General features: G+C 40.2%; 2 protein-coding genes across 2 annotated transcripts; one reads left to right on the top strand and one right to left on the bottom strand.

The window, feature by feature from the left end:
• Positions 1–237: 237 nt before the first annotated feature.
• On the top strand, positions 238–3395 carry LOC133720544 (probable E3 ubiquitin-protein ligase LOG2). The gene is made up of 3 exons (XM_062146896.1): positions 238–1186; positions 2243–2738; positions 3074–3395. The coding sequence occupies exons 1-3, from the start codon at positions 711–713 to the stop codon at positions 3188–3190; spliced, it is 1089 nt and encodes a 362-aa protein (XP_062002880.1). The 5' UTR covers positions 238–710; the 3' UTR covers positions 3191–3395.
• A 2521-nt stretch (positions 3396–5916) lies between these two features.
• Positions 5917–8093, bottom strand: LOC133720826 (uncharacterized). Its single transcript, XM_062147307.1, has one exon. The coding sequence runs from the start codon at positions 7616–7618 to the stop codon at positions 6200–6202; it is 1419 nt and encodes a 472-aa protein (XP_062003291.1). The 5' UTR covers positions 7619–8093; the 3' UTR covers positions 5917–6199.
• Between the last annotated feature and the right edge of the window lie 5108 nt (positions 8094–13201).

Raw genomic sequence — 13201 nt, 5'->3', positions numbered from 1 at the left:
CTCAATGCCATTTGCATCCAATGCAAATCCCTCCCCATCCTCCAAGCAATAAATCATGGTCGTAGCATTCGACTCAAAACACATCGCACAAAAAAACCCGTATGCAACACAAACTAAACAGACTTAGAATACATACTATAACATGTACGGAGTACCCACGCAAGGTACAATACATTCCATATTGGGTGGTGGAAATTGTAAAATATTCATGTGCATAAGCATAACCTAATCACCACGCACATAGCCACCACATACATCAAAAGAGAAGAAGAAAGCAAAAAGCGTTCAAGTTAGCTGCTACTACTACTTCGCTTTAGCTGTTAAGCATCATCTCTTTTCTTTCCTTCTTTTTCATTCATGAATCATGGGTGGTGATGGGTCGACTGAGACGATTAGATAGATAAGTGTTCTGGGTGGAGCTTTACGCAATCCCACTATCCCCCACTGAAAATCCATATTTATAAAACAAGATTCCTCCTTTCATATCTATCTCTCTATATCTACTTGTCTTCATTCATTATTGTTTTTGGTATTTTGTCACTTCCTTCCTTCCTTCCTCCCTCTTCCACCTTTTCTCTTTCCCACAAAACCCAGATACACCAAAAAGCAATCCCCAAATCTCTCACACCTTCTGAAATCCTGACAGAATTTCTGGGCTTTTGATCTGTTTAGCTTCCAGATTCTCCCAGAAAAATTTAAACTTTCCCAATATGGGAAACATGGGCAGTAGCAGAGGCAACTCCTCCCGCCGGAGACACCACCACAACCGCCAGAGCCACCCGTCTCCGCCGCCACCGGCCCCACCACAGCCCGAAATCTCCGCCAACCGCTACGTCTTCGCGGCCGCGACGCCGTACCCGGCTCAAAACCCGCCGCAATACCCGAACCCCAACCAGGCCCAGTATTACCAGTACCCGGGTTACTACCCGCCGGCGGCGCCACTGCCGGCGCCGTACGATCACCACCACCGGGTGCCGCATCCGCAGATGGAGGCGAATTGGGCCGGCGGGAGGTACCGGTGCGGGCCGGTAATGCAGGCTCCGACGCCGTACGTGGAGCACCAGAAGGCGGTGACGATAAGGAACGATGTGAATCTGAAGAAGGAGTCTTTGAGGGTTGAACCGGATGAGGAAAACCCCGGGAGCTTTCTGTTGTCTTTCACTTTTGATGCCACTGTTGCTGGGAGGTACAAAAAGCTCAAAGCTTCAGTCTTCAATTTTTGCTTTTGGATTCTGTCTTTTAAATGCTTGCTTGGGGTTGTTATTTCCTGATGTGGGATTAGCTTAAAATGGTAGGATTGGTAGAATTTGGTTAGTTTGTGATCAATGGGGTAGTTTGGTTACTGGATATAGAAGTATCATTGGAGTTTTAATGAAAACTAGTTGAAGGGTCATTGCCATTCTGGAGGGGTTATTATGATCATAGCTGATGGAGTCGTCTCGCTTTCTCTGTAATGCCAGTGAGGGGTTGATGACTTGTGCTTTACCAATGATGAGTTTTGTTAGTTAATTAATGGCATTGTTAAGAAAAGATTGAGATGTCAGAGCCAAGTGTTGTTTTATATGGTGACAGTCTCTCCCTAGGTTGTGGACCTTTTCCCAGTACTGAAGAGGCAAATAGGTGAGATTCAGCATGAAATTGAATCTTACTGGCAGGGATTTGAACTGGAATCTTTAATCTTGGATATTCAACCAAGATAATGTTAGTTGGTTTGCCACGCTTTGTTTGAACTGTGGCAAACTGACAAAAGCTGAAGTGACTTAAAGGTATTCTGTGATCTTGTCATGGTGACTATAGTGTATGAAATAGGTAAAAGTCACAACAATGCAGTCTAACCGACTATATATTCTTGGGGATGTTACTACTTAAGTTCCCAGGTATACTTTATTATCCTTGATTAAGGTGCACCAGGGAGGATATTGTATGCCAAAAAAAAAAAACTCCAATGCCATGCTCATGATGATATTTGATTCAAGCTATTCAAATTATTATTTTTCGATATCTTATCGTATTTCCAACTTGTATGAGTAGCAGTAAATTTTTTTTTTTCCGTGTGGATTTGTCGAAGGACATATAGTAGTACATCTTTTGAGTTTTGGCAATGGCCTTGATATTTAATTTACATGCATTCTGTTAGAAGGTAGTTTATGTAATAAAATTTTGTTTATCTGCCTTGCATTTTCTTAGTCCTTATATCATGATCTGATCATCATATTTTCTAATATATGGCTCTGTGGAACAGCATCACCATCATCTTCTTTGCAAAGGAAGGCGAGGACTGTAACCTGACACCAACGAAGTTTAACCTCCTTCCACCTGTGACGGTACACTTTCAACAAGGCCTGGGCCAGAAGTTCAAACAACCCCCTGGAACTGGAATTAACTTCTCAATGTTTGACGAGACAGAGTTACTGAAAGTAGCTGGCTTGGATATCTATCCTCTAGCAGTGAAGGCAGAGGCATCCCCACCTGAGCATGATGGATCAGAGGGAAACTCTGTATCTGTAGCAACGAACTCCCAGATAACTCAGGCTGTATTTGAGAGGGAGAAAGGTGAATTCCAGGTGAGGGTTGTCAAGCAGATTCTTTGGGTGAGTGGGATGAGGTATGAACTACAGGAGATATATGGAATTGGTAATTCAGTCGAGGATGACTTGGACGGGAACGATCCAGGAAAAGAATGCGTCATTTGCCTGTCTGAACCACGGGACACAACTGTTCTTCCATGTCGGCACATGGTAATTACATTTCCCTCCTTTCTATTTAAAGTTTGGCATAATAGAAAGCTTTTATTCAGGGTTTAAGTAGGGTGTCTTGTAGATATCTGAAGGTATACATTACCTTACTTGTTTCTAATTGAAAGTGCAGCAGCTTGAATTATTGCAGTGATAAAAGAAATGATAATAGAGACTAGAACACTTATTTTGGATTAAAAATCCTAGATTTTAAAGGTCTAGTTTACCTTCCTTGCTTCCATCCAATTCTGCCATCTAATGAAATCCACTCAACCTGAATGTTCTTTACATGGAAAATTCTTCATCAGTTTTTGGTTGAATTTCTATTCTTGCTGCAGTGTATGTGCAGTGGGTGTGCCAAGGTTTTGAGATACCAGACAAATCGATGTCCAATTTGCCGACAACCAGTTGAGAGGCTTTTGGAGATAAAGGTCAACAATGGTCCTGAGGAATGAGAGCATAAGCTCCGCCACTATCATTCTGTATATAATCCTTTTTGGTTTTTTCCTTGTTCTCTTCTGCAATTTCATTTTTTGATACACTTCGATTTTCAGTGTGTTAAAAAGGTATGCTGTATGAAATTTGCACAGATAACATCCTGTGTTGTACCACCTCCAGAGACATGCAATGATGTGTGAATTTAGCTGCTAGAGTCTTAAATATACGTCGTCAACAGCTGGGCTTGGTTTGGTTTAGTGACAAGCCTTCTGCTGTTGTAAGTACTTTCAAGAATATTAATATAGATAATCATGTGCTACTTTGGCAGTTTGGCATCAACTTCAGGTTTTGCTTTCTTTCGGATGAAAGCGAAATTCAGGTATCTGGGGAAAGAAGAGCGACTAGCGAGTATTAGAGCCATTTTTTTGTTTTCTAGGTTCTGTAAGGTTCAGTGTCTCTTCACCCTCGCAGTGTTCTAGTTTCCACAGGTCAGTTGGCAAGTAAATGCTTTTTTTTTTTTCTTCGGTCTGATAAATGCTTTTATGGTTCGGCTTTCCATTCCAGTCATTCGAGGAATTGAAAGGTTGCTGACTTCTGGCAGCCTATAAACAGCTTCTAATTTGCTGAAGATGGTAAATATTCACTTATGGAAAAAAAAAAAAAAACATTTATGGTAAAAAGCTGTCTTTATCAAAGTTGCTGGAATAATTGGATGCATATGTTTTAAGAAAATGTTCCCCCACACTGATTAAGAAACCGATTTTGAAATAGAGTTTAGAATCTAGCCTAACTGAGACGCTCAGTCCCACGCTCGTTATCAATAATAATATTTAAAAGATAATTGTATAGCGAGAGGAGGGGGACATAAGACCTGAACCTCGAGTATTAGTACATGAATCTTTTTAGAGTACATCTCAGATAATCACATGAGTTTTATCTAATTAATAATCATCTAAGTAATCAATACTGGTAAGATGTGTCAACCTATAGGTAACACTATTTGCTTCACGATAAATAGATCGTAAAGTTCAAGAGAAAAATGCAGTCACTTTTACAATTCTCCACAATACAACCTACCTCAGAGAAAGTCCTCCATATCTCCATGAAGAGCCGTAACCGCCGCAGCACGGTTAGTTTTAATGTCAACATTGTTCATACCTTGGTAAATAAGTAAAAGGAGTCCAGCTCTCATAGCCTCCAACTTCATTTGAAAAGCCGATCTAACTCGGGAAAAAGACCGTACCATCATCATTTCTAGTTACAACCCCAATCCCACCATGACCAGTAGCACCATAAAAGCCCCCGTCTGTATTCAGTTTGAGTCTGCCCCGCCGTGGGAGCTGCCATTTCACTTGCTGCCTCGACTTGTTTTTCCTCAACACATTGTGTGCAGCTTGATGATCTTCTCCAAGTGTAACAGCCCAGCCTGCGGCATTAAGAGGGCAGAGAGAATTGCCCTTCCACACTACACTATTTCGATCATGCCAAAGGACCCACAAAAGCATATAAAACTACTCCCATTTATATGACTTTTGCTAATTGCATGGAACCTATAGCCGCATAAGTTCACTAATCAAACCCATGTCATGTATTTTTTGGAAAGCACCATCCATTTTCTTAAGGTCACTTCAAGATGTAACATTTGTGATTGGTATTTAAAAGTCATTCCAGTTATTTTGGCCGACAGCTTTAGAGATGGAATCTCTATTTATTTAAATTCTACGTAAACTTCTTTTCTTTTCTTTTTTTCAATTTGAAATGTCACTTATGTTTTCAACTCTATCGAAAAACTTTGTTTTATTAACTTATAACTTGTGTAAAGTTGTTTAATTGGCTCACCATAGCTGCCACATGAACAAGAAATTCATCTTTCTAAGAGGGGAAACATTAGTCATGCTTATCTAAAGAACAGTTTTAAAATATTCTGAATGACTTATGGATAAAAAATTGAAGTTATAACAACTTGAAGCTATGTATTTATTTTTAACCGTTAGACTTACTTGTTTTTTACAGTCTCTCAAAAGCAGCCATTTAAATAAACAGTTTTAAGAAAAACATTGATAATGTAAGCTTTTAAGAGACTTTAGTCGATGAAGTCATCATATTTCATAGAGAAAGACTTGCGTGGGGCACCCGCACAACCACGTGGTGCGGCAGACCAATCACTGCCCAGCAGGGGAGTCTTTTGGGTATTGTACATTTAAAAAGCATGGGCAATTTCAGGAAAGTGGGAAAAATTTCTAGTTTTTTATTGGAGGACCCTAAAGCCACGTGGTGAGAAAACCCCCAACTAAGAATTTCTCTATATCATAATTGTAGTTCGGACATGAATCATCTACTAAAAAAAATGCTTTGATTTGAATTTTAAAAGATTTATAAATAATACTACATCATTTTATGGGACAAATGAACCAGAATGGTTCATAGATTGTGGCGCTATTCAACCATGGCTTTTTCTAGTAGAAAATCCATATCGTGGTTTAAGAACCGTGCGTACGGAAAACACAATTAATTAAGGGGATTGAGGTGTAAAGTAGGGTCATTAGGCATCCTTTTTAGTTTTTCCTTAATCAAAGTGGAATCAGAATAAGGACCATACGGACCAAGGTTCCATGCAAGCATGCACTACATATATATATATATATATATATATATATATATATATATATATATATATATAAGTAAACATATCTAAGTTTTTTCAAGGTGGAGTTTAAAGCAGCAATACTCAAAGGCAAAACCATACAAACAAGTACACATCAAATGATTAATAATTTATAGTTAAGCTGGAAAGCTCAAATAGGCCAACCAACCACAAAGCAACAACAACACAATGGTGGGAGTCTTGGATTTTTTTTCATCCTAGAAGACATCCTTCAACACCAAACACCACACAAAACATAACAATGGTTGCTTATTTAGCTTAATAATATTGCCCCAACCATAAGAGCAATTAGATGTTCCTTCGCCACACGATAACTTAACAACACGATCACATCATGAGATTATCGGATCAAACGTCCCCATCACAGAACATCGACGGGGTTGTCTTCTCCCCACCACTGATGCACATACACACCACTGCTGCGGAGGCTCTTGAAGATGTCCATGCAGTCTACCGGCATTGGACCTTCCCCGTCTATGTGGCCAGAGCAGTGAAGAAACAGCTCGTCGACAAAGCATATGGCTCCACTCTCAAACAGATCCCTCAGGAACTTCAATTCTACACTGCCTGCATTCATCTTCAGCACCACAAACTCGGCATGCTGCACTGTTTCTTTAAACCAAACAAGAAAATCAAACCCTTCATCTGCGACATAGGGCTCTGCATCTGCTTCGATGTTAACATTGTTCTTGTCCTTAATTCCAGCCAGCCCTGGATGATAAACGAAGGTGATTCCCGGCTTTTTGACATAGGACAATAGCACAGAAGTGTTGTGGTCAACAAAATAGACATGGAAAGCTCTGTGTGTAATCGGATAAGAAGGCAGGAACCAGTCTGTGACATTTGATTTCAGGTGCTCTGCTGCCCCAATGTCGATATAGACCAACCGCTTCTTTGAGGAAACATCAATAAAATTAGGCAGATAAGTAGCCATCTTCCCGTCCTCCACTGGCTTTTCCTTCACAAGAGGCTCCATTTTCTCGATCAAAGGTCTATTGTTTGTGAGGGATTGGCAGTCAGCCGGAAGGCGATACTGCTCAAATAGACCAGCATTTTCGTAACTCTTCCTGAACACAACCAGTGTGAAATTGCTGATATAACTAACATGCACGACACTGGAGCTCTTCAGCAATGAAGAAATTGGGGTAGCAGACCTAATCAGGCTATTCGGAGCCAAACCACTGCTACCAACAAGCATAGCCCCAATTCCACCTGGGCTAAGAACGCGCTCAATCTCGAGCACAAGCAGAGCAGGGACTGAAACCTTGTCTAGATCCCTGCAGAACACGAAATCGAAAGACTTGTCCTCATAGTAAATCTCATACACAAACCGTTTGCGCTTGAGGGAGAAGAATCGGTGTTCATAAACACCACGAGCATTGGGAAACCCCAAATCTTGCAACGCCATCACGGCCGAGGCCGATCTTTCACCGACACAGAGAGCTTTATCACCGTTCAAAAGCTGCTCGCCCATTAGCTCTCTGACCACACTGACAGTCAGGTTCACATCTTGCTCGCACTGCACCAAAGTACCCCAAATGGGATTCAGAAACCGGGTCTGAAAGATGAACTTGCCCGGGTCCAGGTTGACATTGTCACGGCCCATTCCGGAGGCACAGTCAATAGTGTTCACAAAGCTGAACATTTTCATGTAAGAACCGGACAGAATGTGAACCAAGGGAATTACAGACATAGCCACGGCGATAAAGAATGAGCGGTAAAACACGCGCCGGGCTACAGATCCGTGAAGGATCTGGAGTTTCTTGAGCTTCAAATCCATGACTTGTGCTCTTTCTTTCGCGCGAAAGAACAAGGTCTCTCTTCTCAGAGAGCAGAGTTTGAGAACTTTCTTTGATTGCAAAAAACAAAACAAAAAAATTCTGGAAAAGGAAATTCCAAGAAGGAGTGAAAAAACCAAGCTGATAATGAGCGAAAAAGATTAGCGAGTGCAAAACCTGGAGGAGGTGTGATTCCCACCCACGAGGACTACCATTGTTTTATGAATAACTAACCACACCCTTTTTGAGACCTTTGCAGGCTTAGTATCGTACCACACACCCCGGTCCATAGTTTGGCCACCTTCAATCTACATTCTCCGTCGAATTGAAATCTACATCAAAATGGGTATTGGAATTCACCACCAATTTGGGGGATTTCAGAAACCCTAAAGAAATTGAGATTTGGGGATCGGAAGATTTTGGGGCTAGGGTTTCTCAGAGGCCTCGAGTGAAGTGAAGGAGGCAAGATCTGGGTTTTTATATAACGACGCTACTCTATAGAGTCTACTAGCCTAGTGGGTAGTCAATGATAAAGGCACCGACGCTGGAAAGGTACACGTGTCGAGAGGAGGAAGCTTCGGAAGTGCGAATTAATTTTTTACCAAAGTCGATCTGTAAAAAGTACCAATAATTAAAATTAAAAAATGGCCGAGAAAGCAACGGACTCACTCGCCAACTCGATCACACGTGGGCAGGGAGATTATTGGCCGTTGGATTAATTGGACCCGTGCCTGGTCCCACAGTGTTGTGTGCAAAATGGTTGTTGAGGTGATGTTAAATCCGACGGTTGTGAGAGGATGGTTGGAGAGATGGGGTTGTGTAAGGTGAAGAGGAGGGGATCGCTGGCTTCAGCCGGCAGTGTGATAGCGACACGTCGTGGCGATTTGTGTGATTTGATGTGAACGTCGTATAAGCGATTTTTGCTGGCATTTGAGGTCCATCAGTCCATGTCGATATTAAAATATTAAATACATATAGTATTGACGGATGCAGTTGAAACTCTGGAACAATCAAGATAGAAAATTAGAAATCTGCATTGCCTTTGATCCTCTTTAATAAGAAAAGAAAAAAAAAAAAAAAAAGATAGATATCTGCATCTGTTCAATGGAGGCTTTCCAAACAAATTAAAACTCGAGCATTTTCTCTATGCATTAAACTGAAGGGCACAATCGTGTATACATTAAACCGAAGGGCACAGCAATCATTTCTATTTAGAGTGAACAGTAAAATGAATAGTGGCAGGAGTTTTAGTATATAGTAAATTCGTTTTCTTTTAGAGTTTTTATCACCACTAGGGTCAAAATTTTATTGCACCGGATAAAATGATACCCAACTTTCAAAAGTGATCAAAATGATACCTAAATTTTTAAAAACAAATCAACTCGATACCTAACTTCAAAAGTGATCAAAACGATACCTAAACTTTTAAAAACAAATCAAATTGATACCTCGGTTTAATTTTTTGTAACTTTTTGTTAAAATTGATCACGTATGGTGCGGTGTTTTGTGAGGTTATAATATTATTTTACACAAAATACTGTTTTTCAATTATTTTTTATTTTGCTTTGTTAATTCTCTTCTTCTTCTATCTCTACCTCTCTCTCTCTTCCCATTTTTCTTTGCTTCTTTAGAAGTTGGGAAACATCCGAATTTTATTTGTTTCTACGATTGACGGTAGAATTGAAATTGAATGGAAGATTTTTTTAATTCTATAGAAGAAGAAGAAGATTGGGTTATAAATGGTTGATGGCCCTCTAACCACAAATAACTTCAATTTTTGGGCTTGATTTTGCATTTGATTTAACAAAGAAGTTACAAAAAATAAACCGAGGTATCAAGTTGATTTGTTTTTAAAACTTTAGATATCATTTTGATCACTTTTGAAAGTTGAGTATCAAGTTGATTTGTTTTTAAAAATTCAGGTATCATTTTGATCACTTTTGAAAGTTGGTATCATTTTGTCCGGTGTAAGAAAGTTTTGACCCCACTGGTGATAAAAACTCTTTCTTTTAAGAACCAACTTTAAAATGGACTTTTTTTGCTCACGTAGTTATGAACAAAAGTTACCCAAAAATTTATGATCATAGTGTTTGGCTCCAATTTTGTTGCAGCTGGTCAACAGTCTCTTTTCTTGCGCGGGCGTGCCAGCACCGTCGGGTGCGGTCGTCGGGGGTGTCCCTTGACCTGACTTCTGTTGAGCGATTGTAGACGAGGAGAGCACCAACCTCGTCGCGGGATTCTTTGTGCCTCGTGGCGAGGACTTTTGCTGAGCTTCTTGAAAATCACAATCGATACTCGATGTTGTAGATCGAGCAGAGCGAGAACCACTGGGAAGTGAGGAGAACTTGCTAAAGCGTGACTTTAGCTTGGCTGGGTTGCTAGGGCGTTACCTTTGCTTGGCTGGTTCTGTAACCGTTGTGGTTGCGGCACTACCGTAGGCTCCCGAGGAGACTAGGACCGAAGTACGTTGGCAGAGGGTTTGGTGGCACTGAAAGTCGGCTTCTGAGAAGACTAGGACTAGGAGTGTGATCACCGGTAAGAGAAAGAGAAGGAGAGGAGTTGCTCTTAGAGAGGTTGCTCTAGAGAAAACTTAGATCATCTTAGAGATGTTTTGATGTTGTGAATGTCTGTTTCTAGAATGAGAGGAGAAGGTGTTTATATAGGGAAGAAAAAGAAGAGTGAAATGATGAGTGGAAGAAAAATAATGAAAGTGGAGTATGAAAGTGATTTGTAAAATATGGAAAACATAGAGAAATGATGAAATGAAAGCAAAGCATGAAGGTGCAGAAACATGGAAGTGATGATGATCTATTAAAGAGATTGTAGTAGAAAAATATATCCAAGGAAAAAAAGAAAAGCATCTAGCTTTCTTCATGTGGGTAGGAAACATGAACATGTGAATATTAAGCTGGTTTTAGGTCAGTTTCTGCCCCTTTATTCCTTCAATTATTTCTCCAACAAGACGTCAGAATGAGCCTTCGACTTCTTCATAAAAAATGTTCCACTATGAGTGTAGATCATCCTGACAAAGTTTCAGAGCTTTATCCCATGCGGTTAGGCCGGAAATTCTGCTGGACCTCTTACAGGTCCAGTTTTCCAGTTTTGCTTCTGTAGAAAATTGGACTGATTGTTTGAAGGCCTTCCAGTCAAAACTATCTCTGTCACTCTTCATAAGAAATTATCCTTGGGATGTCTAGTATTAATCTGGAAAGTTTTAGCTCATTTAGATTTCATTTGGTTAGTCTGCCGCCCCTCCTTCCTTGTTTAGCTCGGTTTCTCCTAGCCGAAGTAGGAAAATGTGCTAAAGTTAACTTTTCATGCTTCCATGCTTCCATAGTAGGCTTTATTTAGCCTCTAAATATATATTTCGAGCTTGTCGACAATATATAGCTTGAGCCACTGACATTGGCTCAATTTCTCCAACACATGCCTTGTCAGGCCAAAATGTTCATTTTGGGTCCAAACACATAGACACTTGAATTCACCTGAAGGTTGAGTTTCTAAGGGAGCTCCTCATTTTGGGACAAACGTCAAGGATGCATTTGCCTTCATTTATCGAGAAATTCTTTCATACGGCAACCGTGCTGCATGTATAGTACGGCTAATCAATCAGTACATATGCAGGAGGTACTTCTAAGATGTTTTGAGTATTTCACTCTAATAAAGTAGAAGTAATTTCATAATACCATCAAAAATTCGTCAGTTTTGATTGGGCAGCCGCACCAGTATGCAAGACTTTGTCTCATTTATCAAGATTGTTGCTTCATGTATTTGCTAATGCACAGCTTAGCAACCCTCATTTTTGTTTTACTGTTAATTAAGATGAGGAGCATTCTTTGGTCTACTCTCTCTTTTTCAGTTTGGGTTTTCTTTAGGTTCTCTTGGTTTTGGGAGAATATCTAGAAATTAATTTTGTTGGGGAAGGTTTTGGTTTGATCCCCTTCCGCTCTTGTATTTATTTATTTTTTATTAATATATTTAAACAAAGGGACGAGAGGTAGGTTTCCAGTTGTGATGACCCTCTTTCTTTCAGAATTGTCGATGGGCGTTTGACGCTCCAAATTAACTCTCATAGAGAAGCTAATATCACATAATTCTCTATTTATTATATAAAAAAAAAAAACTCCTCATTTTGATTTTTTGGTGACTCTTGAGAGTGAGTCAGTAAGCATCTAAAGAATATGTCACTATGAAGTCAACCTCATTGTTCAATGAAGATTCTTTGCTGAAAAGTGAGTAGAACTCTTGCTCACCTTTCACCGCCGACATAAAATTTTCACTTACAAATAGTTTTCTTAATTAACAAAATAAACAGCCCAAACGGGTCGATGCGGGGCGGTTTGGTTCGATTTTTCGAGCTTTCGGGTCTAATAAATAGTAGGAGATGTATCATATACATCATTATATTGGAGTCAGGTCCGATGGTCCATCAGTACGTGATGTGGAGCCATGAAACTGATAATAAAGAGGCAAAATTCATGGTTTCGTATGCATTATGAGTTGGTTGGAATGGCAAAAGTCCGAATCATGCTATACAACAATATTTATGGGTGTGAAATGGACTTTGTTTCCGATCGATTTTTCTCCAAGCTGGCTTGTCGTATTGTCTCCAATAATAAGAGAGAGATGCTCTCCGATGCCATTGGTTCCCTGTATGATCCAATCAACCAATGAGGATCGACCACGTTTGACATAGAAGAATCCCTCCACAAGAAACATTGATTCCATCACATTGATGCCTGCATTTTGATGGATTTGTTAATCAAGTTATCAAGAAGCATAATAATTTGAAACCTGGTTGGTACCCTGATTTGCTTAAAGAATTATCATCTCACGTGTACTTTTTAGGCCATGAATGTTAACCACAGCTTTGTTTAAACTCTACATACAATACATATAGTTGTCCCTTCGGGGACATCCCATAAAATTTGAACGGTACATATAATACATATAGTTTCATAATATAGACTTTTCGTTACATTTTTCATCTCATGATTATTTGAAGTTTTAATTCTGGGCCCTTGACCTAAAGTATCAAAATGGGTGATTCTATTCATACCTCTAATTTTGATAAATGGACCTCCTAATTATTTTAAATATTTTTTATTCCAAATTTATCCCTCTGCGACATTCATGCACCAAATTATTTTTGCTGCTCCGTACAAGTTTGAGCACTCTAGGGTTTGGGTAAAACGGAAGCTGCCTCTTCGCTTGTCCGGCGGCACCCCCACGACGACTACGGCTCCTTGCCTAGGCGGCGTGAGATGGGTGTGGCTGGACGGCTATCGTGTTGTCAGGTGGTGGTCGTCGGTGGGAGATGCTTCCTTTGGTTTTCTTTTCTTCTGAGGCGAATTCGAAGGCGGATTTAGGGAAGTCTTGGTGGTGGTCTGGTGTTCTATGGCGGACTGGTGAGTCATGGTTGGGAGTTCACCAGCTTCTGGGTTCGGTCTATTCAACCTATGCGGGTTTGTACAGATCCAGGTCTGGAATTTTGGGGACTGGTTGGATTTTTGAGAGAATTGAGCGGCGGTCTGCTAAAGGGGATGTGCGAAGGGGTTTCGTACAACCACTGCAGCCTTTTCTTA

The sequence above is a fragment of the Rosa rugosa genome, chromosome 7 (genome assembly GCF_958449725.1).
Source record: "Rosa rugosa chromosome 7, drRosRugo1.1, whole genome shotgun sequence".
In the NCBI taxonomy this organism is placed as follows: Eukaryota; Viridiplantae; Streptophyta; class Magnoliopsida; order Rosales; family Rosaceae; genus Rosa; species Rosa rugosa.
Note: the sequence above shows the minus strand (reverse complement) of the source record. Positions and strands in the feature narration are given on the sequence as shown.